The sequence below is a fragment of the Pocillopora damicornis genome, chromosome 2 (assembly GCF_964200805.1).
Source record: "Pocillopora damicornis chromosome 2, jaPocDami1.2, whole genome shotgun sequence".
Taxonomy (NCBI): Eukaryota; Metazoa; Cnidaria; class Anthozoa; order Scleractinia; family Pocilloporidae; genus Pocillopora; species Pocillopora damicornis.
The window spans coordinates 11,834,322-11,851,817 of record NC_142671.1 but is presented as its reverse complement, the minus strand read 5'-3'; the positions used below and the strand labels follow the sequence as shown (position 1 = coordinate 11,851,817).

The 17,496-nt window shown below is 38.7% G+C and overlaps 4 protein-coding genes across 5 annotated transcripts in view; all 4 read left to right on the top strand.

Moving 5' to 3' along the window:
- LOC149049911 (uncharacterized) overlaps window positions 1-8,224 on the top strand; it is a 19,485-nt gene extending 11,261 nt beyond the window's left edge. The window contains exons 4-6 of the mRNA XM_089197412.1: window positions 2,760-3,041; window positions 3,836-5,289; window positions 5,481-8,224. Of these exons, the coding sequence (XP_089053538.1) occupies window positions 2,760-3,041; window positions 3,836-5,289; window positions 5,481-6,494 (2,750 nt within the window). The 3' untranslated portion in view covers window positions 6,495-8,224. The remainder of the gene's footprint in view (window positions 1-2,759; window positions 3,042-3,835; window positions 5,290-5,480) is intronic.
- The window catches only part of LOC113668284 (fibroblast growth factor receptor 4), a 43,348-nt gene that overhangs the window by 13,199 nt on the left and 12,653 nt on the right, over window positions 1-17,496 (top strand). The gene's annotated exons all lie outside the window — the stretch shown is intronic.
- On the top strand, window positions 8,641-11,351 carry LOC149049910 (uncharacterized). Its single transcript, XM_089195570.1, has 2 exons — window positions 8,641-8,846; window positions 10,076-11,351. Exon 2 carries the CDS (start codon window positions 10,093-10,095, stop codon window positions 10,978-10,980), a length of 888 nt encoding a protein of 295 aa, XP_089051696.1. The 5' UTR covers window positions 8,641-8,846; window positions 10,076-10,092; the 3' UTR covers window positions 10,981-11,351.
- LOC149049907 (fibroblast growth factor receptor 4-like) overlaps window positions 14,131-17,496 on the top strand; it is a 41,051-nt gene continuing 37,685 nt past the window's right edge. The window contains exon 1 of the mRNA XM_089195549.1: window positions 14,131-14,203. The gene's annotated coding sequence lies outside the window, so the exon portion shown is untranslated. The remainder of the gene's footprint in view (window positions 14,204-17,496) is intronic.

Below are 17,496 nucleotides of genomic sequence, written 5' to 3'. Positions count from 1 at the left end.
CAAATCAAATTACTTAGACCTGATTTAACACATATAAATATTTAACTATTCAACTATCTGTTCTTTCATACAATTCATCCAAATTTCCTCCAGTTTTTGAGGAAAAACATGTGATATTTTAGTTTAGAGCTGACATCCTATTCAACTGAGACAGCAGTTATGAAAAAGTTAAAAATTCAAGGCTATAATTGGCTAGTTCACGACAAAAGTTTTTCATGATATTTTTCTTATCTCAAGTTTGTTGTGAAACCAAAACTTCAGTGATTCATATCAAACATCTTGCAGAGTCATTTATTATTCCACGTGCAACCCTTATGCCCTATGTTTGTATACTAAAATGAAAAACAAATTTGAATTGTTTTATTTCCTTTACATAAAAAACATATCCTTGCAGAGTTTAAATGCTTCATTTTTAACTGTGCATATTTACCAACATTTGTTGAGTGTTTTAAACAAAAGAGAGATCCATAGTGTTAAAGTGTCTCAAATGATGTATAATTTCAAACTTTTTTAGAAATTTAAACATATTTTTCAGCTCTATTGTAATTGTTGTAACACATGTCCATGTGCTTGAGACTGCATAAACAGCACAGAGTAAAACCTATTTTGCTTTAAAATTTTCAGAACTATACTCATTTATTTTTAAACTATTCTTCTGCTACAGCTAAAACACCACATGTTCATGCATCTTGAGACTGTGTAAACAACGCAGAATAAAACCTGTTTAGCATTGACAGGTCAAAAATGAGTCATAGCTATTTTTCAGCAAGCTGTTTTAATCAGTGAGATGAATTAGTTGAGCCAATGATTCAAAGTAATATGTTTTTCTTGATTTAGAGGATTTCTAGCCTCAGAGATAAGTTACAGTTCTTGTTAGATGCAGTAAATCATTATTTTTAATTCTATTTATTCCTTTTAGTTCAAATTCCCTGCAGGGGAAACCTTTGATGCTGTAATAAATCTGTTATCAGCTGAATCAGGTCTTGTCACATTGTTATCTCACACAGTATGGATATTAATTTTGTAGGTTATCCAATATACTTGTCACCCTTTTCATCCAGATATCTCTGCTTTTGGGTATTTGTTTTGTTGTAAAGTTTCCTGAAGCGACATATGCTATGTCTAATAGACTTGATGAAAGAGGTAGATAAGGTTGATGGGTGTGATAACAATGGAATCTTTGTTAGAAGTCCTTACACAAATTATGCTTTTATCAAGTTCCTAGACAAATTAATTGGGTGACCAAGATGCTGTCAAATATTTACACATCTGGAGAATGAACGCGACTACTAACTTGTTAGTTTATGGTCTAAGCATAAGAAAGATCATTTAGAAATATATTCTTAATATCTAACCACATATATTCACCATCATTGCCAGCTTGTGCAGTATTTGACAAAGCTTTTTGCATTCCTTGGGACAAACAGAAGCATTTTTAATGAATTTGTACACCCAGGAAAACCTTCTGGCTTAAGTTTCAATTCCTGATGAAATATTCAGGACTTCACCAGACATATGTACAATATTTTTAAGTGTTAAATTATTTATACAGCATGGCTTTCTCTTTGAAATGTTTGATCATGCTTTCTTTGTTCAAACCACTTACCAGGGAAAATCTGAATCAGTTCATGATTTTGCTCTTACTTTATTTCTTTACTTTGAGAAGTTTTTTCATCCATTATCCTAATAACCACGGTACAATGATTTACATTTACATTGATTGTAATTTTTGTGGCCAGAATTATTTCACACTTGTTGCATAAATATTGTCTTTGAGGAATTACAATTCTTTGACAAAATTATAATTTACCACAAGTAGCGAACTGCAGTAGGTTTTATTTATCAGTAAGTCAAAGTTAATTTGCTATGATGAAACAATAAAAAAAAAGTTATTCTTGGGCAGGAAGGTATCTGGAGGGAAGAAGGGAACCAATTCCCACAACTGAATTAACCCTGACATCAGTATTCATATTCTTCTCTATACTTTTCTTTTGGTGTTGAACAAATTTTTATTTCAAATCGTACGTAAACAATACGTAATTTGTGACGTAATTTCATATAAATTCAAATGTACAACCGTTAAAATCGCATTTACAACTGAAGATGACATAAGAATGTCGAAACATGTCTTGCAAACTAAAAGTTGTGGTTTCTTTATTAAGAAATTTTTATATTTGTTAACCCTTTAACACCTAAGAGTGACTAGCATTTAATTCTCCCCACAATACCATCCCTGAATCAAACATTAAGCTCATGAGAATAAAGGAAATGATCAACAACTAAAGAGGCTCTTGACTGTTAAACAAATTCTCCTTGACAGCACCATAGGAAATGTATGAAGAACAGTATAGAGAATATTCACACTTATGCTAGGGTGTTAAGGGTTAATCACTTTCTGAGTGTTGAATATTAAGTTAGAAATATTATTTCATTCCATCATTTCATTTTAAGTGAAGGAGTAATGTTCCACAAAATACAGTAAAGAAACAAAGACAATTTTAAAGTAAAAATTGTGTTATAACCATGTTTGAATAACATAAAAGATTAAATCCAGGGGTACCAAGAGCTTAACACACTGCATGACATGAACTGAAAAAGCAAATGTAATATTATTGGTTAAATTCATTTTGTTATGTTTGCTATCTTGTGTTATTCATATTTGATTTTGTTGTCACCATGTTTTTTCTTTATAGTTTATAGATTAAGCTTTGCTTACATTTACATTAACATTTGTTTATTTTATTTTATTTTTGTTTTAGTTTCAATATCACCCCTACCCACCAACCCACCTCCAGACCCACCCCCTCTTGAAAGGAGGCCATCATTTACAAAACCAAATCAGGCTCTGACAAGTCCTGCCTCTTCCCCACCCCCTGTGAAGGACATTGGGGAGCATAGGAGCCCAGAGAATCCACCTAAAAGTGCACCTTTGAGTCCTGTTAGTCCTGTAAGTCCTGTCAGCAAGCAAGGTGTGGCAGTAGGGGGGCTACAGGATGGGCCTGTAAAACCCAAAAGAAGTGCCCCACCACCTCCCCCTTGTGGTAAGCTTGTTGCATAAACATACTGTAGAATAATGAGATAGAGTATTACCATGACACCAAGTAGTTATTATTAACAAATACCCAACCCCTTTGAAACAGTCAGCAGGATTCACTTCTCAAGGTGACATTTTGATGCAACTTTAATTTCTCTGCATATAACTACTATTGCACTTTTGATATAAGTTCCGTTACTCATTGCCCAGGGTCATTGCCCAGGGTGTTATATTCCTTTGAATACATTTCACTGAAGCACAAAAAGGTGAATTTATTGCCTTATTGCTGCTTTCTCTAGTAGCAGTAGCTACTTCATTGTGCATCTTATGATTGCCTACATGGGAAGGAATGTGTATTTTAAGCTTCTTGGTAACCACGAAGCTCATAATGCACTCAATGTTGAAGGATGCAGGATGTTGAAATGATATAATTTAGCACAGGGAAAGGTGTGCCAGGCAAGGATTCTGGGAGTTCTCTGTGGGATCCAGTGGTAATGCCTGGTTAGAGGTTTATAGGAAGAAGTCATAGAAGTACAATATAAAGATTCTATGCCCTTCGACTCCGTGAAAGTGCCCTTCTTGATAACAAATTGGAGAAATTTGCCCAGTCAAACATTCTCTTGGCTGTAGGAAAATTCTGCCTTCTAATTGACCAGTTCACTATTGGGGCCAACGTCTAATTTGTACAGAGTTTGACGAGGCAGAACTAATTTATATATCACAGTATGAACATCCTTGAACTCACATCTTTTTTATGCTTATTAGTTAGTTGTGATTTACAATATTTGTTGTTTTTGGTAGCTTCCAGTCCTCCACCGCCAAAGTCACCTTTGTCCCAACCTGTGACTCCTGTGAAGTCAGCTAGTCCCAGTCCTTCTCAAACAAAATCTCAGCAAGTGTCATCTCCAACTCCCAGTCCATCTCCACAAAAAACTCAGTCAGTCTCATCACCAAGCCCCAGTCCATCTCAATCAAAATCTCAGTCAAAGTCTAAGCCAAGTAGATCATCCAGCTTCACTGAACCACATGGTGCCGACACGGATACGAGCCCTGCAAAAATGTCGTCTCCGAAATCGACGATCAGAAGGGCTTTTGCCAGCATGAAAAAACTGGGGGGCAAAAGGAAACACAGACACAGTAAGACCATAGAGATTAGTGCTCCTATTGCAGTGAATGATGAGGTGCCAGGCTTTTTGGAGCAGAAAGAGGCAGTGCGGCGTCGGACCTTTTCCGAAGTGAAGCCTCTACAAACCGAGAAGATCAGGGCGTCAGAGCCAGATCAGGTTCAGCCTGCAGAAGCTATTGCCCCTTCCGCTGAATCGGTACTCCCACCTGCTACAGCTGAACATGCTTCATCTACCACTCCTCCCTCCACTGTGGAATCACCAGCCATTGAGGAAAGATACGGCAAGAAAAGTTCTCCCATTATGCAGACCAAGCCAGGGATTGGCTACCAGAACTTTCCTTTGTCAAAGGGAGGAGACACCCTGGAGCGTCCAAAAAAGCCTCCTCGCGTGGCCAAAGTTGTCAAACCATTGCAGCACAACGAGCCGACGCCAGGTCAAGGTACCAACCAGCAAGAGGAAGAACCAACCTATCTGCAACCCAATGAAGATGAGCTTACAATCAAAGTAGAGACAGCGTTGGCCAATTTGACTGATGCTGAAATCCTCGCTGAAGCTCTATCAAGAGTGGAGCAAGAATTACTTGGACCACTACCAGCCATTCCTAGATCCCGGCAGGTTCATTTCCCAAGTGAAAATTCCGATGGCTCAAACACTTTTGCGGTTGGCAAACCAGATCTCCCGAAGCGTCCCGTACGGGTCGTTTCCCCAACCCTCATCAACGGGTCTGGGGACAGGGGCGATTCCAGATCTCGCCCCAGACTTCCCTCTAGGCCGCCAAACACAAAGCCAGCGGAACAGCCCATGCGAGAACGATCCCAAAGTCTAAGAACACAAACTTTAGATCGACAGAAACCCTCAGCTTTACGTATCCGAAGTCAATCGATGACCGCGAATGTCCTAGAGAAGCGCTACAATAAGATTTTGAAACTGCAGTTGCAAACGCTGGAGGAAATGATTCAGTCTTGGAGAGGGGAACTACTGCCTGACCCAGAGCTAAACTTGTCTGATACGCGGTGGTCAGACTACGAGCTCTGTGGTGATGCTCTGAGCGTGCAATGTCATGGAGCTGTTCTTCTACCCGTGAAATGTGCCATGTTTTGGGAAGGAAACAAGAAGTTACTTGCTAAGGTCAGTGTTGTAAAACATTGGGTCTGCATGCACGTATTTCTAATTTGTTCATGGATTTTTGAGAATCTTTGGTTTATACCCTCATTCCATTCTTTCGGGTGGTTGTAGTAATTAAGAGCATTTTTAATGTTTTTGTATTGATTGCTATTGTTATTTGTTTTAATTTTATTATTGCATCCTCGTTTAATCAGGTGGAATACCCGCTGCATTCCAGGACTCGCTCTTCGGAACCTTCACCTAACCAGCAGGATATACGTGTATGCGAGGCTCTGCCGTATCACGTGAACATATTTCGTGTGCTGACGCATTTTATTGATCACGTGCCTGGTGATGTAATTGGGCAACCCGACTGTGATTCGTACGAGACGTTGGTGAGCATCACAGATCAGATACCTTGTGAAACTGTCGCTGACTTTCTCAAACGCACCATTGACGAACACAAAAGTGATCCAGAAACTTATGAGAAGAAAATTTGTCTGCTAGTTCTTCAGCTTTTGAGTGCGCTGAATCATTTACACCAAGAGGCCGTTGTTCATCGCGACTTGAAAGCCGAGAATCTTTACATTCTGGAAGGCGAGCTCGTGGTAATTACCAATTTCCAGTGTGCGCTCAAGCAGCCTAGAGGCACTCAACCCAGTCCCTTTATTTTAAGCCAGAGCACGTCGAGCCATTTTAGCGGCAACCCTGAACATCTTCCGCCAGAAATAGCGAATGCGTCAAAAGACTCAGAGCAGTTGAATTATGAAGACTGCGACACTTTTGCGGCTGGTTGCTTAATTTACGAGTTCCTTCACAGACACAATCCTTTTGCTGCTAACCCGAGCCTTGTCAAGCAGAGTTATGACCAAACTGATCTTCCTCCAGTTCCCTTCAATTCGCGATATTCAAGGGGACTGGGCACGATTGCTCGTCAGTTGTTACAACGTCACCCCCAGGAACGTTTGTCTGCTGTGGAAGCCATTGAAATGCTTCAGGTATTGCTATGGGGGCCGAAAGAACTTGACGATGAGAGCATAGACAGCACCATTGGCGATTGGCTAGAAACGGAGCGAGCACATACAGTTGCGATGATTGCGCGAAACCAAATCCAGAAGAGTTGCAGCTCGGACGATTTCTTGGAGACTTACATGAAGTGTCAGTTTCTTGTGGATGCTTCTGTGGAGACAATATCACATATTTATCAGCAACTTGATCTCGACCAGTGAGGATGTCCTGAACCAGGTTCGAAGTAATGTATCTTTTCATTAACTTATAAACTTGTGCAAATGCAAATCACGCGAGCATGTTGTCGTTCGAAATTGACAGCTGTATGTTGGTTTACTTGCGCCGGGCCAATCAGGAATTACGTTAGGTTCGTTTGCTTACATATTGGTATGAAATAGGGAAAGTGTAGTCAGATATAGTTTAAAATGTAGGTGTGTACTACGCTTTAGGCGTATGTTTGTCAGTAAACCTCGTCTTGTTCGTTTTGTGCTCCATTTAAGACCAAATTGTGGTAAATAATAAAATCTGTTAAGTATCGTGGTTAAGTATATCAGGTTTAGAAAGATCCAAGAACAGCTCGAGGTTAAATGTCTACAATTGACCTAACAAAAGAAATTAATACGTGTGAGTGAGCGGGTTTTCTTCCACATAAACCGTTCGATTGTCGCAAAAATCTCGCGTGTGTTGGGAAAACCATGCGCGTCGCTTGTAACATACCTCGTTGCGGTTTACAGTCATCTCGCCGCCAGCGAGCCCGCCATCAAAGCAACCTCACCACCACTAAAATTGCGAGCGAGGTCGCTAGCTAATTTGGCATGAATTCAAAGCTTTAGGCGACTCTTACGTTCGATCTCGAGCTTCGGGAGCATTGCCATAAGAATTCCACGGGAAATACCGCAGAGCCGTGCGAGGTAACACGCCTTAACGATATCGATTACACTTCGGTTGCGAGTCTTCCTGGCGGTGAGTTGACTGGTTACCCTGATTACCCGCTACCTGGGTAGTAATGCTTAATTGACTTTATTAGATGATTTCACACAGCATATGCTACTCAAAGAGTAACAGGGAAACCAGGTTCTCCTAAAGTATGTGTAGTTGAATTTCATAGATATTCTAAGGAGGTGATATTTAAAATTGGTCGTTACGATTAGGTTGAAATCCCCGTGGGTATGTTGTAGGGTAGCAAGTTTTAGAGAGTTATCTTTGGATGCCTTCGTTTCCTCAGGCATTTCAAGTTATTTTTAAATTTCTTTCCAGAATAATGATATGTATATGTATATTCCAAAAAAATATATTTATATTTGGTTGTCATAGGTGACGCCTTTATAGAATTTAAAGTTTTTTTTTTCAATTTTTCCCTAGCAAGGAAACGTGCATAATTATTATTAACTTTTATTTAACGAGGAGATATTTCCCAGCGTAGTGTAGAAAGCTCAACGTTATTTTTTGTATATTTTTAAAATGTCTTTGAAATTTCATTGCTTCCTCGAATTTAAAGAAATGTATTTTATTTCAAGAATATTGGAAATTTGGAAAATTGTCACGTTGAAAGAAGAGTCTGGGAGCAAGTGACGTTTTTGGACGATCTTGATGAAACTCATTGGGGACCGAGATGATCTTCAAAGAGCCCTCGAAGGGACTCATTCAGGACAATAAAAATTGATAATCCCACAGTGTCAAATGGTACAGACAAGCCCTAAGAACGATCCCTTGACAAGCAATTAGACAAGCCCTCAGAAATAGAAAGGTTTTTTTCTCGGTCACGTGCTTTTACGCAGACAACATCGTGTGAAGTGAACTTTTTGCTGCTTTTAAATTGGACTAGAAGAATTGGAATTTAGTTGTTACTTCACGATGATTTCCCGAGAACGAGACTTGCTCCCCGATCAATTACGGGATAGTTGGTTTTAACTTATTTAAAGTCATTCTGATTAAAGGAATAGGAAAGTTATTTATTTCAGTCTGCTTAACTATTGCAGTTTTTGTTTTTGGTAAAATGTTGTGAGGTGAGGGAATAGGTGCACTTAGTCTTAAGACAGAAGGGGTGATACAAGAAAAAGAACCGGTTCATGCGTGCCAAGTGGGGAAATATTTTTCGAAAGCATAAAAATTAAGCATAACTCCTAACTCCAAAATTTGAAAAATGTTTATCACATTTCTCTTCAGTAAAATTTTTTATTTAAAAGTGAAATTTTAAGGTAAAACAGCTGTTGCTTCGGATGCACTAGCGTCTGTCAAGAAATAAAGCTAATATTAAGAAATTCGTACGGATGTACACGCCATTGAAGTTTGAAATAGTCCTCGATTTGAAATCGAGGCACTATTCACTCTTTCTCCCACACTATTCACTCTTTCTCCCAAGAGTCTTTTTGTTGTGGTGGTCACCTTTTGGTTTCCTAAACGTCATTAGCTATTTCAATCACAGCGTAAATATTTTACCAGATACTACAGCAAAAATATCTTTGAAACATTTTCCACGCGGAATCTACAGTGCAATCAGTCGTACTGTTGTGCAAAGGGTACCAGTAAGAGCAAGAGATCTGTCTATATAATACTTGTAGAGACTGGAAAAGGTGAGAAGAATCTTACAACTGCTTACCGGGGTTGTGAATATCTTATACGTCTTTGTCGGTGAAAATTAGTCGTACGTGTCTAACTCTATAGAACTTGAAAGTTTTCAGCAGAACTCATACAGGTTCACAATGTTGTATAACTTTTGGAGGAGGAGTTCATTTCAAATGAGCGCGATTTGATGTAAAACAGTCCTACATTTTCCTTTAACGAAGAAGCACAATGACTTTTCACTGAAGCATGAAGTCAAAATCATGTTTAAATTTATTCAAAATCTTTTATTTCTAAAAGGTACATTATTGGCCTGCGTTTATGTTATTTCTGCCAGTTTTCAAAGTTTTATATCCTTGAGTTGTTCGTGTCGGAAAAGCTGAGAGATCACTGAACTAGGCCTCGAGAGTAATTAGCGTACGTGCTCTGTAGTAATTCGACTTCGTTCCAAATTTGCAAATGAACCAAGTACACCCACGTCGTATTGATCCATTGATGATAACGTATTGTTTTTTAATTAAAAAAAAAAAAAAACTTCGAGAGCTTTTTAAGTCAATAAGAATTTCCGTTATTATTTTCTCGTTCGTTGGAATAATATCTATACTTCTTTTGTGTTTCCTTTTATTATTGTACATATTAATTTTATGATCACTTGTTACGCGGCCCATCTTGAAGGAGAATGATTACGTATTTCCATTTATTATTTTTGTCATTACTTATCGCCTGGACAGGGGGGCGGGGGATAGGGGAGTCGAAGGTTTTTATTTGTACCTGATCCTCCTAAGGCCCTGTAGTATTCTACGGCCGCCTCTTTACTTTTTATACTCTGTAAGTCACGACTTGTCTTCCTGTTTCCCTGAAAACCATGTGATCCTTTTCAAAATTATATACCCCCACCCCCCCCCCCCCACTCCCGTCAGGCGAGAGTAATGACCGGTCTCTAATTATGATTTTAATGTGTGATCATTATGGGAGTAATTGAGTTTTCTCTTCGAACCCTAAAGTCAACGTTTGAGGTCATAGCTTGCTCTTTAAATCATATAAAGACTGTTTTCTAGCAACGTATCTAAAAGGATACACTCTACCGCGCCCATTCTGATAAACACCGATATCAACAGCAATCAGAAATAATTATTGAAGGCTTTATCAGTTTCCCACGTTTTAGCACTCAGAGTTAAAGAAGATGATACAAACTTGAGAAAGGAAGCAATGTTAAAATTCATGTTTTCCTTTCTTTTAGGAACCACCTGCCTAACAATGTTGACTGCCTGGCTCAAATCAATGCTATCTGTTGAAAGGTCCAAGCCGCTGACCAAAACAGAACGCTTTACCCAGTGGTCATCTTTACTATACGTCATTGTGGGCACATCTATGCTTTTTATACCATCCTTATGGGGATTTTTGTACAAAGTCGAGCTCCTTGGCCGAAGTACAGGCTACATTCAGCTTGGAGGGCTTGTTTTCGTCGTCGAGGGATATTTGCTAGTGATAGCCTCAAAATCTGAGCATAAAGTCCCAGGCCATGGCCATATTAACATAACTGTGCTCACAAGATTGATCCTTGTCAACATGTCCTTAACAATCCTGTACTTGAAGGGAACAGCTCCAGTGCGTTGCATTGCGTTTATTGCAGCCCTCGACAATTCCTTGGCTGTTGGTGTTTTTTTGGTTTGGATTTCCACTGAAGAGGGTGCAACCTTGGGTTTGTTTTTCAAGGAGATATTTGATCTTCTATTACGATTTCCCGTCGGTCCTTGTTCTTGTATCACGGTTCTCTTGTTAGGAATTGTGCAGTTTTCAGCAGGTCTTTACTTGAAAGACGTAACTTGTTTAAGTCACGCACTCAGCTTGGATCCGTTCTTAGCTTATTCAGGGCTTTTCCTGAGTTTTTACTTCAGCCTGAATGCGGCGCATGCAGTACTGTATATCTCCAATGGTCAAGCAGTGAGCACAACGTTCAACAAGGGCTGTGTTTTTTATCGCGTGGCAATCAATATTTTAGTGCTTTTTGTTTTAGGCGCTGGGAATCGGATTGAAACAAGTCTATCCGTTTTCCTGATCAGTGTGGAAATGATCCTCGCTGCATTTATCTTGGCGTCTTTGTCCTGTGACAAAGATAACTATGACCAAGGCAAAGAAAAGTAACAAGTTGGTAGAAAAACCCTTTTAGGAAGGTTTTATTGTGAAATGTAGTTGAATTATAAACATATATCCTTTCAAAGGTCGTCTCCCTCGCGTGATAGTTTAATATTTTTGTCTCTCTGTTTCTGAGAGAAATTTTGTACCTTTTTTATTCATTTATCATAAAATAATTATCCCTATCCTATTAGAGAAGCCATTTAAAGTAGACCGTACCAGTAAGGTGTCGGGTGTGAAAGTCATGCAAAAGCCATGAGTTATAAACATAGGAATGTACTGTTGATGTTGTTACTCTCATTGTTAACGTTGTGTTAAAAAGTTTTGAATAAATTTCCGCTTTCTATATCCTGCACTAATAAAAAGAGTACGCACCAAAACTTGTATGTTTTTTAATTGCTAGGAAGTCACAAGGTCAATTTAGCCTCCCAGCTCAGAATGCGTTTTTTTATTCTAATTTCATTGGAAATGTGTTAACTGAAAAAAGGTTAATTCGTCATACAATTAATTGAATTATCAAATTAGCTTAGTGAATAGTTATTATTTCCATGAACTACGAATGAATTGTAAAGATATTACGATAAATAGATCAAAGTAACGAGGAGCTCGAGATAGCTCATAGCAAATTACAAATAATTCTTGTCATGTCTCTCAACAACACCTGTTTTATACCATCCTGTGTGGTGTTCCGGTGAAAAACAGAGAAATAAACACGGAAGAGTCATTCAAAGTTTCTCCCCTTTCCACCTCCTATGGAGAAAGTCATAAGGGATAATGGGAGTGTAAGGAGGGGGGGAAGAGGGGGAGAGAGAGGAGAGGGGGGGAGAGGGGGAGGGTGAAGGAAAGCGTTTGAAGACATCCAGGATAAAGTTTAAGTGCAACAGTATATTGCGTAATTTTCGGCCGATACCAGATCCCGGTCAAAAGGAAGTTGCCCAGATTCAACTTTTCTAATTTCCGCAGAGCGAAATGTAAAATCGGTCCATTGTTTTGTTTGGCATTTAAGCGAGGAAACTGCAAAGAGCCGTGGAATTTCATTGAGGCGAGTAAAAGTTTAGCAGCCAATGATTACACTTTTCATTGCGGCACACGAAAATACCGCATTTAAAGTATTGCCCCTTTTAATCGTAATTTTTCGAAGAGCGAAAAGATGTTTTCAAGGGGTTAGAATAGAAATGAAAGTCACCAGCGTGTCTATCGCCACCAACAAGAATCTGGACCCTTATATAATTTTATAGGTAAATATCTAAGCGACGATTTAAACTTCGAGGAGCAAGTTGACTGCAACCAATAGATACCTTCTCATAGGCTAGTTTTGGAGATTTTAATTAACTGCGGGAGTCGCCCTTGTGACCAATAACCATTTAATAAATTGATTGATATGACGATGATTTGTCGTGTAGTGATCTCAAACAGTGCACAAAACCCATCACTCTAACCTGCAGCACGAACGGTTTTTTGCGTTTTTCCGGCGAGCAGATGTCAAAACGAGGCAAGCGCATGGAGGGAGACACGCTCCTCCCCTCGCGATCAGCTCTAGCCCGGCTCCTTTCACCTGAAAAGTGCAAAAAGTGATGCTGGTTGTGCAGGCCACCATAACCCTTACGCCTTTGTAGGAGCTGGTATTGTGCCTTACCCCGTGGCCTCTGGGTACTAACTTTTCTTTGAACAATTTAGAGCTTCTTCATTTAGATCACCACCATTTCCTTTATTCTTGTGACCTTGTTTGATTCAGGGCTGATCTTGTAAAGAGAAATTAGACGCCAGTCACTCTCAAGGGTCAAAGGAAGTTCAAGGAAAGAAGCAGAGTATTTCTGTTTGAAATAAGAATAATCTTTTCGGACATTTCAGTCGAAATTGAAACAACTATTACAGGAAAAGTGTTACGCTCAAAACAATGTAAAGGGCATCATCATGTGTCTTCTCTGTCGCACACTTATGATGCCAAATCTGGAGAAGAGCACTTTATATGTCTTAAAATATTACAGCTTTTGTAATTTATTATTCTAGATGCACAATGCATAACCGCGCCACTTTCCTCGTTTGCATAATACCGACACGTGCTAAAAAAAATCAATTACCTATGAAATGATAGACCACATTTCAAAATATAAAAGCCATGCTGATTTGTTTTGAAAAAGCCTTCAGTATAACCAGCAAATATTTTTCATTTTAAAGGCAATTTAAATGCTTCGATTAAGAAAAAAAAAATTGCTTTATGAACGTGATGGACACATGACAGGCCGAGGAAATTTTCCTATCCAGATCGTTCTAAAAAAATTATTATTCCGGAAAAAAAATTTTTTTCAAGTAGCTTCACGGTGAAGCTCTCCTTTCGGAACGTCCCGGCAATTGCAGGTAATTTGTCGTTAGCTCCGCAACTAGCTCTGAAAACCGCAGTGGAACAATCTGAAGTTAAAAAAATAGCCCTTTTTTACTTTATCGAAGGCAAAATCGAAAACTGCTAGAGCAGATGGACTCCGAACTTCGGTGGTACATCTGCAGTGTTTATATTAAAAAAAGTTGTACCAATGCAAATGCTCATATTTCGCTTATGTTCGTCCGCTGAAGTATAACAAAGTGCACTTCTTAATGTCTGCATGGTCCTGTGGTCCCTTAGGAAACAGTTTTGTTTTCCTGAGAATAGGGTTAGATCAATTGTGCATTATGCATTTGAGTGAGACTCCTTAAAACGTGGTATTGTCCCGAAAATTATGATCTTCAGAACACAGCATTTTATTAAATCATATTCTTAAGGTACAGCCGACAGTATTCGGTATTGCTGAACTGTAACATCAAGGTAATTTTCAAAAATTTAGTCATTACACCGGTATTACGCTCGGTGCTCTGACTGTAAAATTATGTCATTATGCCCTAGATTATGCCAGACATTTATCTCACCCCACCCGAAAGACTCAGTTTTCCTTTACTTGGTCAAAGAAAACATCGAGACTCACGGAAAAACGAAGCTAACTGTTTCCCTCGAGAGCAAGTATTTTAATTTAAAAGTTTCAATTAATTAAAGAGGGTTCTGGACCCTCCCGACGCGGCACTTGTCACTTGTCACTGAAATTTCCCTAAAAACGTCCCTTTTCCTAATGTTTGTTTGATGAAGTGCGTCAGTGGCATTTGAATTGTTAAACATTTCGTTTTTAATTATTTTGTTCCTGTTTTTTTATGACATCCGCTTGAGATACTGCAGTCGACAACATTGGGACACCCACACGCGGAGGTGAGCATAGTTTAAGTATTTTTGTTTCGCATCAAGATGTTAAGCTATGGTCTTTTATTAGAAACATTTTACAGTTTGGAACCTTAAGCGGTGTGAGAAACAATCTTCACCTGTGGCATTCTTGTCCTGACCTAAATAAAGCTGCAACGATTCTGATTAGAACTGGTATAGCCACCATAGGAAAAAATCATCTTTTTAAGAAAGAAAAATTTTGCCTTCCTCTCCGGTCCAGCTTTCATAAAAACAATGCATAACAAGAACACTTGCGGACCGTTTCTATAGGCGCTCGTTTAATTCTTAATAATCTTGAAAATTCGTTCCCCAAGTCGGCTTTATCGCATGATATGCCCTGTAGAGTGGTTTAGATACGCAAATTCTTATTTATGAATTGCATCATAATTTCATTCTTTGCTACGAGAAAAATGAGTACTCTTTATTTCCCGTTTTTGCCTTGGACATTTGAAATGCCAGGACATGAAATAAGTCAAATCATTTAAAAAACGGAGTGTATAGCGCTTGTCCATTGTTCGGTCAAATTGCTGAAATTAAAGGACTGTGTTAGAGAGCTTCTCATTGGAAAAGCAGACTTTTTAAAAGTTATTTTCCCCGCCGGTTTCTTTGGAAAGTTAATCAGGAATCGATTCAAAAACGAAGGAGGGAAAATCAGCAAGCCTGTTCACATCTTTTGTCCACGATTAAATTTCCTGGCGGCCCTAAATTTTGTAAGTTTATGAAATATAAAGAAAAAAATGTTTATAAGAGCAACTCTCTTGTCCTCAAGTTTCTCGTCTTTCTAAGTTATATTCCTTCTTTTTTTCACAGCTGAAAGTATTAATTTGATGGAAATCGATTGATTGGCATAATATATCAGAACTTTTTGTCGTAACGAGATGACAAAACGGCTTCGCATTATTCTGATTCTAAAGGTTAGATGAAAAGAGCCGATCTTTCACTGCACCAGTGTTTGACAGCTTTATATGCAAATTTGTTGAGTCAACAGTAACCTGAGTTTTAAAATTGTTTCGCGTCACCTAGAATGTTTTTCAATCCTCTTCAAAACCCTGGGCATACTTAATAAGGCAACGAGAAATTCGTTAAAATCTTCGTATGCGTTATGTTACTCGACATCTGTGATGTCCCAACAATTATGTGCTAAAATTCGGCGCTTGAAAATCGACTTACGAACAGTTGATTGCATGAACGCGCAGTTACACAAAACATCTATATTTTCTCTTGTTGGATCCAACACAAAAATCGAACTCACCTTGAGAACGATGCTGTTTTCTCTTTCTTTTTCTGTTTTTTTTTCTTTTTGCGCGGAAGAGTTGTGTGTTGTTTTCTTTTTATAATCATTTCTTGTTCTCTATGACAGCATTTCAGACTTGTGCGTATAAAAAGCTAAGACTGAATTAGTAGTTACGGCCGTTATTCTTTTTTCCTTAGAGAAATGTGTTTTTGCCAATAAAAGTCTTTGGTGATGTGTGTTGGAAGTGCTTATCTAAATTCAGCACTTTTTGCAATTAAAAAAATAACTCGAAAATAATTACTCGAACTACCCTCTGGCTCATTTTCATTTTCATCAGTCGGACTTCTCCCTCGTCCTAGATCTGACTTTCAAGGATATGGTAGGTTTTTCTTCTCAGCCTTCCACCTAATCCGGTTTTAAACATTCATTTCGGAAAAATGTTACGTAGGAAGACTTTGGATGTCACGTTTTTAATTTAACGGACGAGATGAAATTTCAGTCACTCCTAGCTGAAGTTGGCTGTCAACCAACTGCTAACTCGCCATCTGCCAATTAAATGGCTTTTTCTTGTCGACTCGACTTATAAAAGAAAAGTCAACGAAGGGGTTATTTACATATCGTCACCAAATCGTTAAAAGCATTTTATACATTTTCTCAGGTATTACGTTTCAGTTCTAACCTATTTAGAAACTTCGAGAAGTTTACTTCTTATTAACTTTGTTTCGGGCTATTTACAGGGGTGAAGGAAAACTTAGGGGACAACGTCAAAAGTTTTCAAAATTATTTTACATGCTAGAGTTCGTACTTTGCCTCTGCCGGCTATAATGTTTCTTGCTGAGAGATGAGAAGATCCTTGCGCTGCGAAGATTCACGCGCTCTCTTTACTCGACAGATCCAACGATTAATTGGGATCAAAAAGTAAAACAAATATGGCGGTGGCCGAATGTTCAGCAGCTAAACGCATCCACGTTTTGAACAGTGTCAACATTTTCGTCTTGTTTCACCCGCAGAAATGTTATCGCCTTCTTATGAAATTTAAAAGAAAAGAAGAAACTTTAATCGATTAGTTTGTGTTTGTATGCTTTGGTTTACCGTATTGTGCCAGCCTAAACAAAGTCTGCGGTCTGCGGTGGATAGAAAGAACTAACACGGTGTTTTTCCTTAATAATACGAGCGGCATTTACCTTCATTTGACATTTTATCTTCATTTGGCGGAACCACGTTATCGATAGATTATGAGTTCAAAGAATTTTTTATTCGAATCCTACAGGGAGCCGTTAAAATCGTCTTAGCCTGCCAAGGAATGTATACGATTCAGCTAATTTTGACCTTTAATAACATTTAGGACCGGTTTTGATTCAAAGAAAGAAAGGACATCCGACTTAAAAAAAACAAGCAAAATAGGGAGCGATTGGCGGCTATCAAGGACGAAATCGCTACAAGTCATAGCCATTCGGACTTACGAGGCGGTAAACCTGACGAACTCGGGTTGAAAGTAAGCCAGCCTTCAACTGACAAGTGAGCACCTAATAATGAACCATTCGAATTAAAGGGGCCGTTTTCCTAGGTTTACTGATTTCGATCTGTTTTAATATTTCAAGCTTTGCCACCCATCTCGACAGTAAGCAAAAGCGTAGCAAAGTTCGTTTTGAAAGACACCTGCCTTAACTTAGTATCCTGGCATTTCTCCGAAATGGATCATTTCCATACGTATGCCTTTAATAAGAACATCCTCTCTCGACTTCTTAGAGAATTCCAATGCCTTCAACGTCCGTCAACAACTTTTCTATAAGACAAAGAAGCCCATATTTATTAAAAGAGCTCACAATACTCTGTACAAGGAAATTTCGCACTCGTCCGTCCGAACTCGAAGGCAGGTTGATGCGCTTACATTCTTCAACTGCATCAGACTTACGCCCTAGCTACTTATGAAAGCATTGTTTGATTTCGAAATAGAAATGTAAATAATTTTTTTTCCGGGCTCCAGTTCACTGACTACGCTAAATCTAGCACTAACGATATATAACGATTGACGTTTTCTACTTAT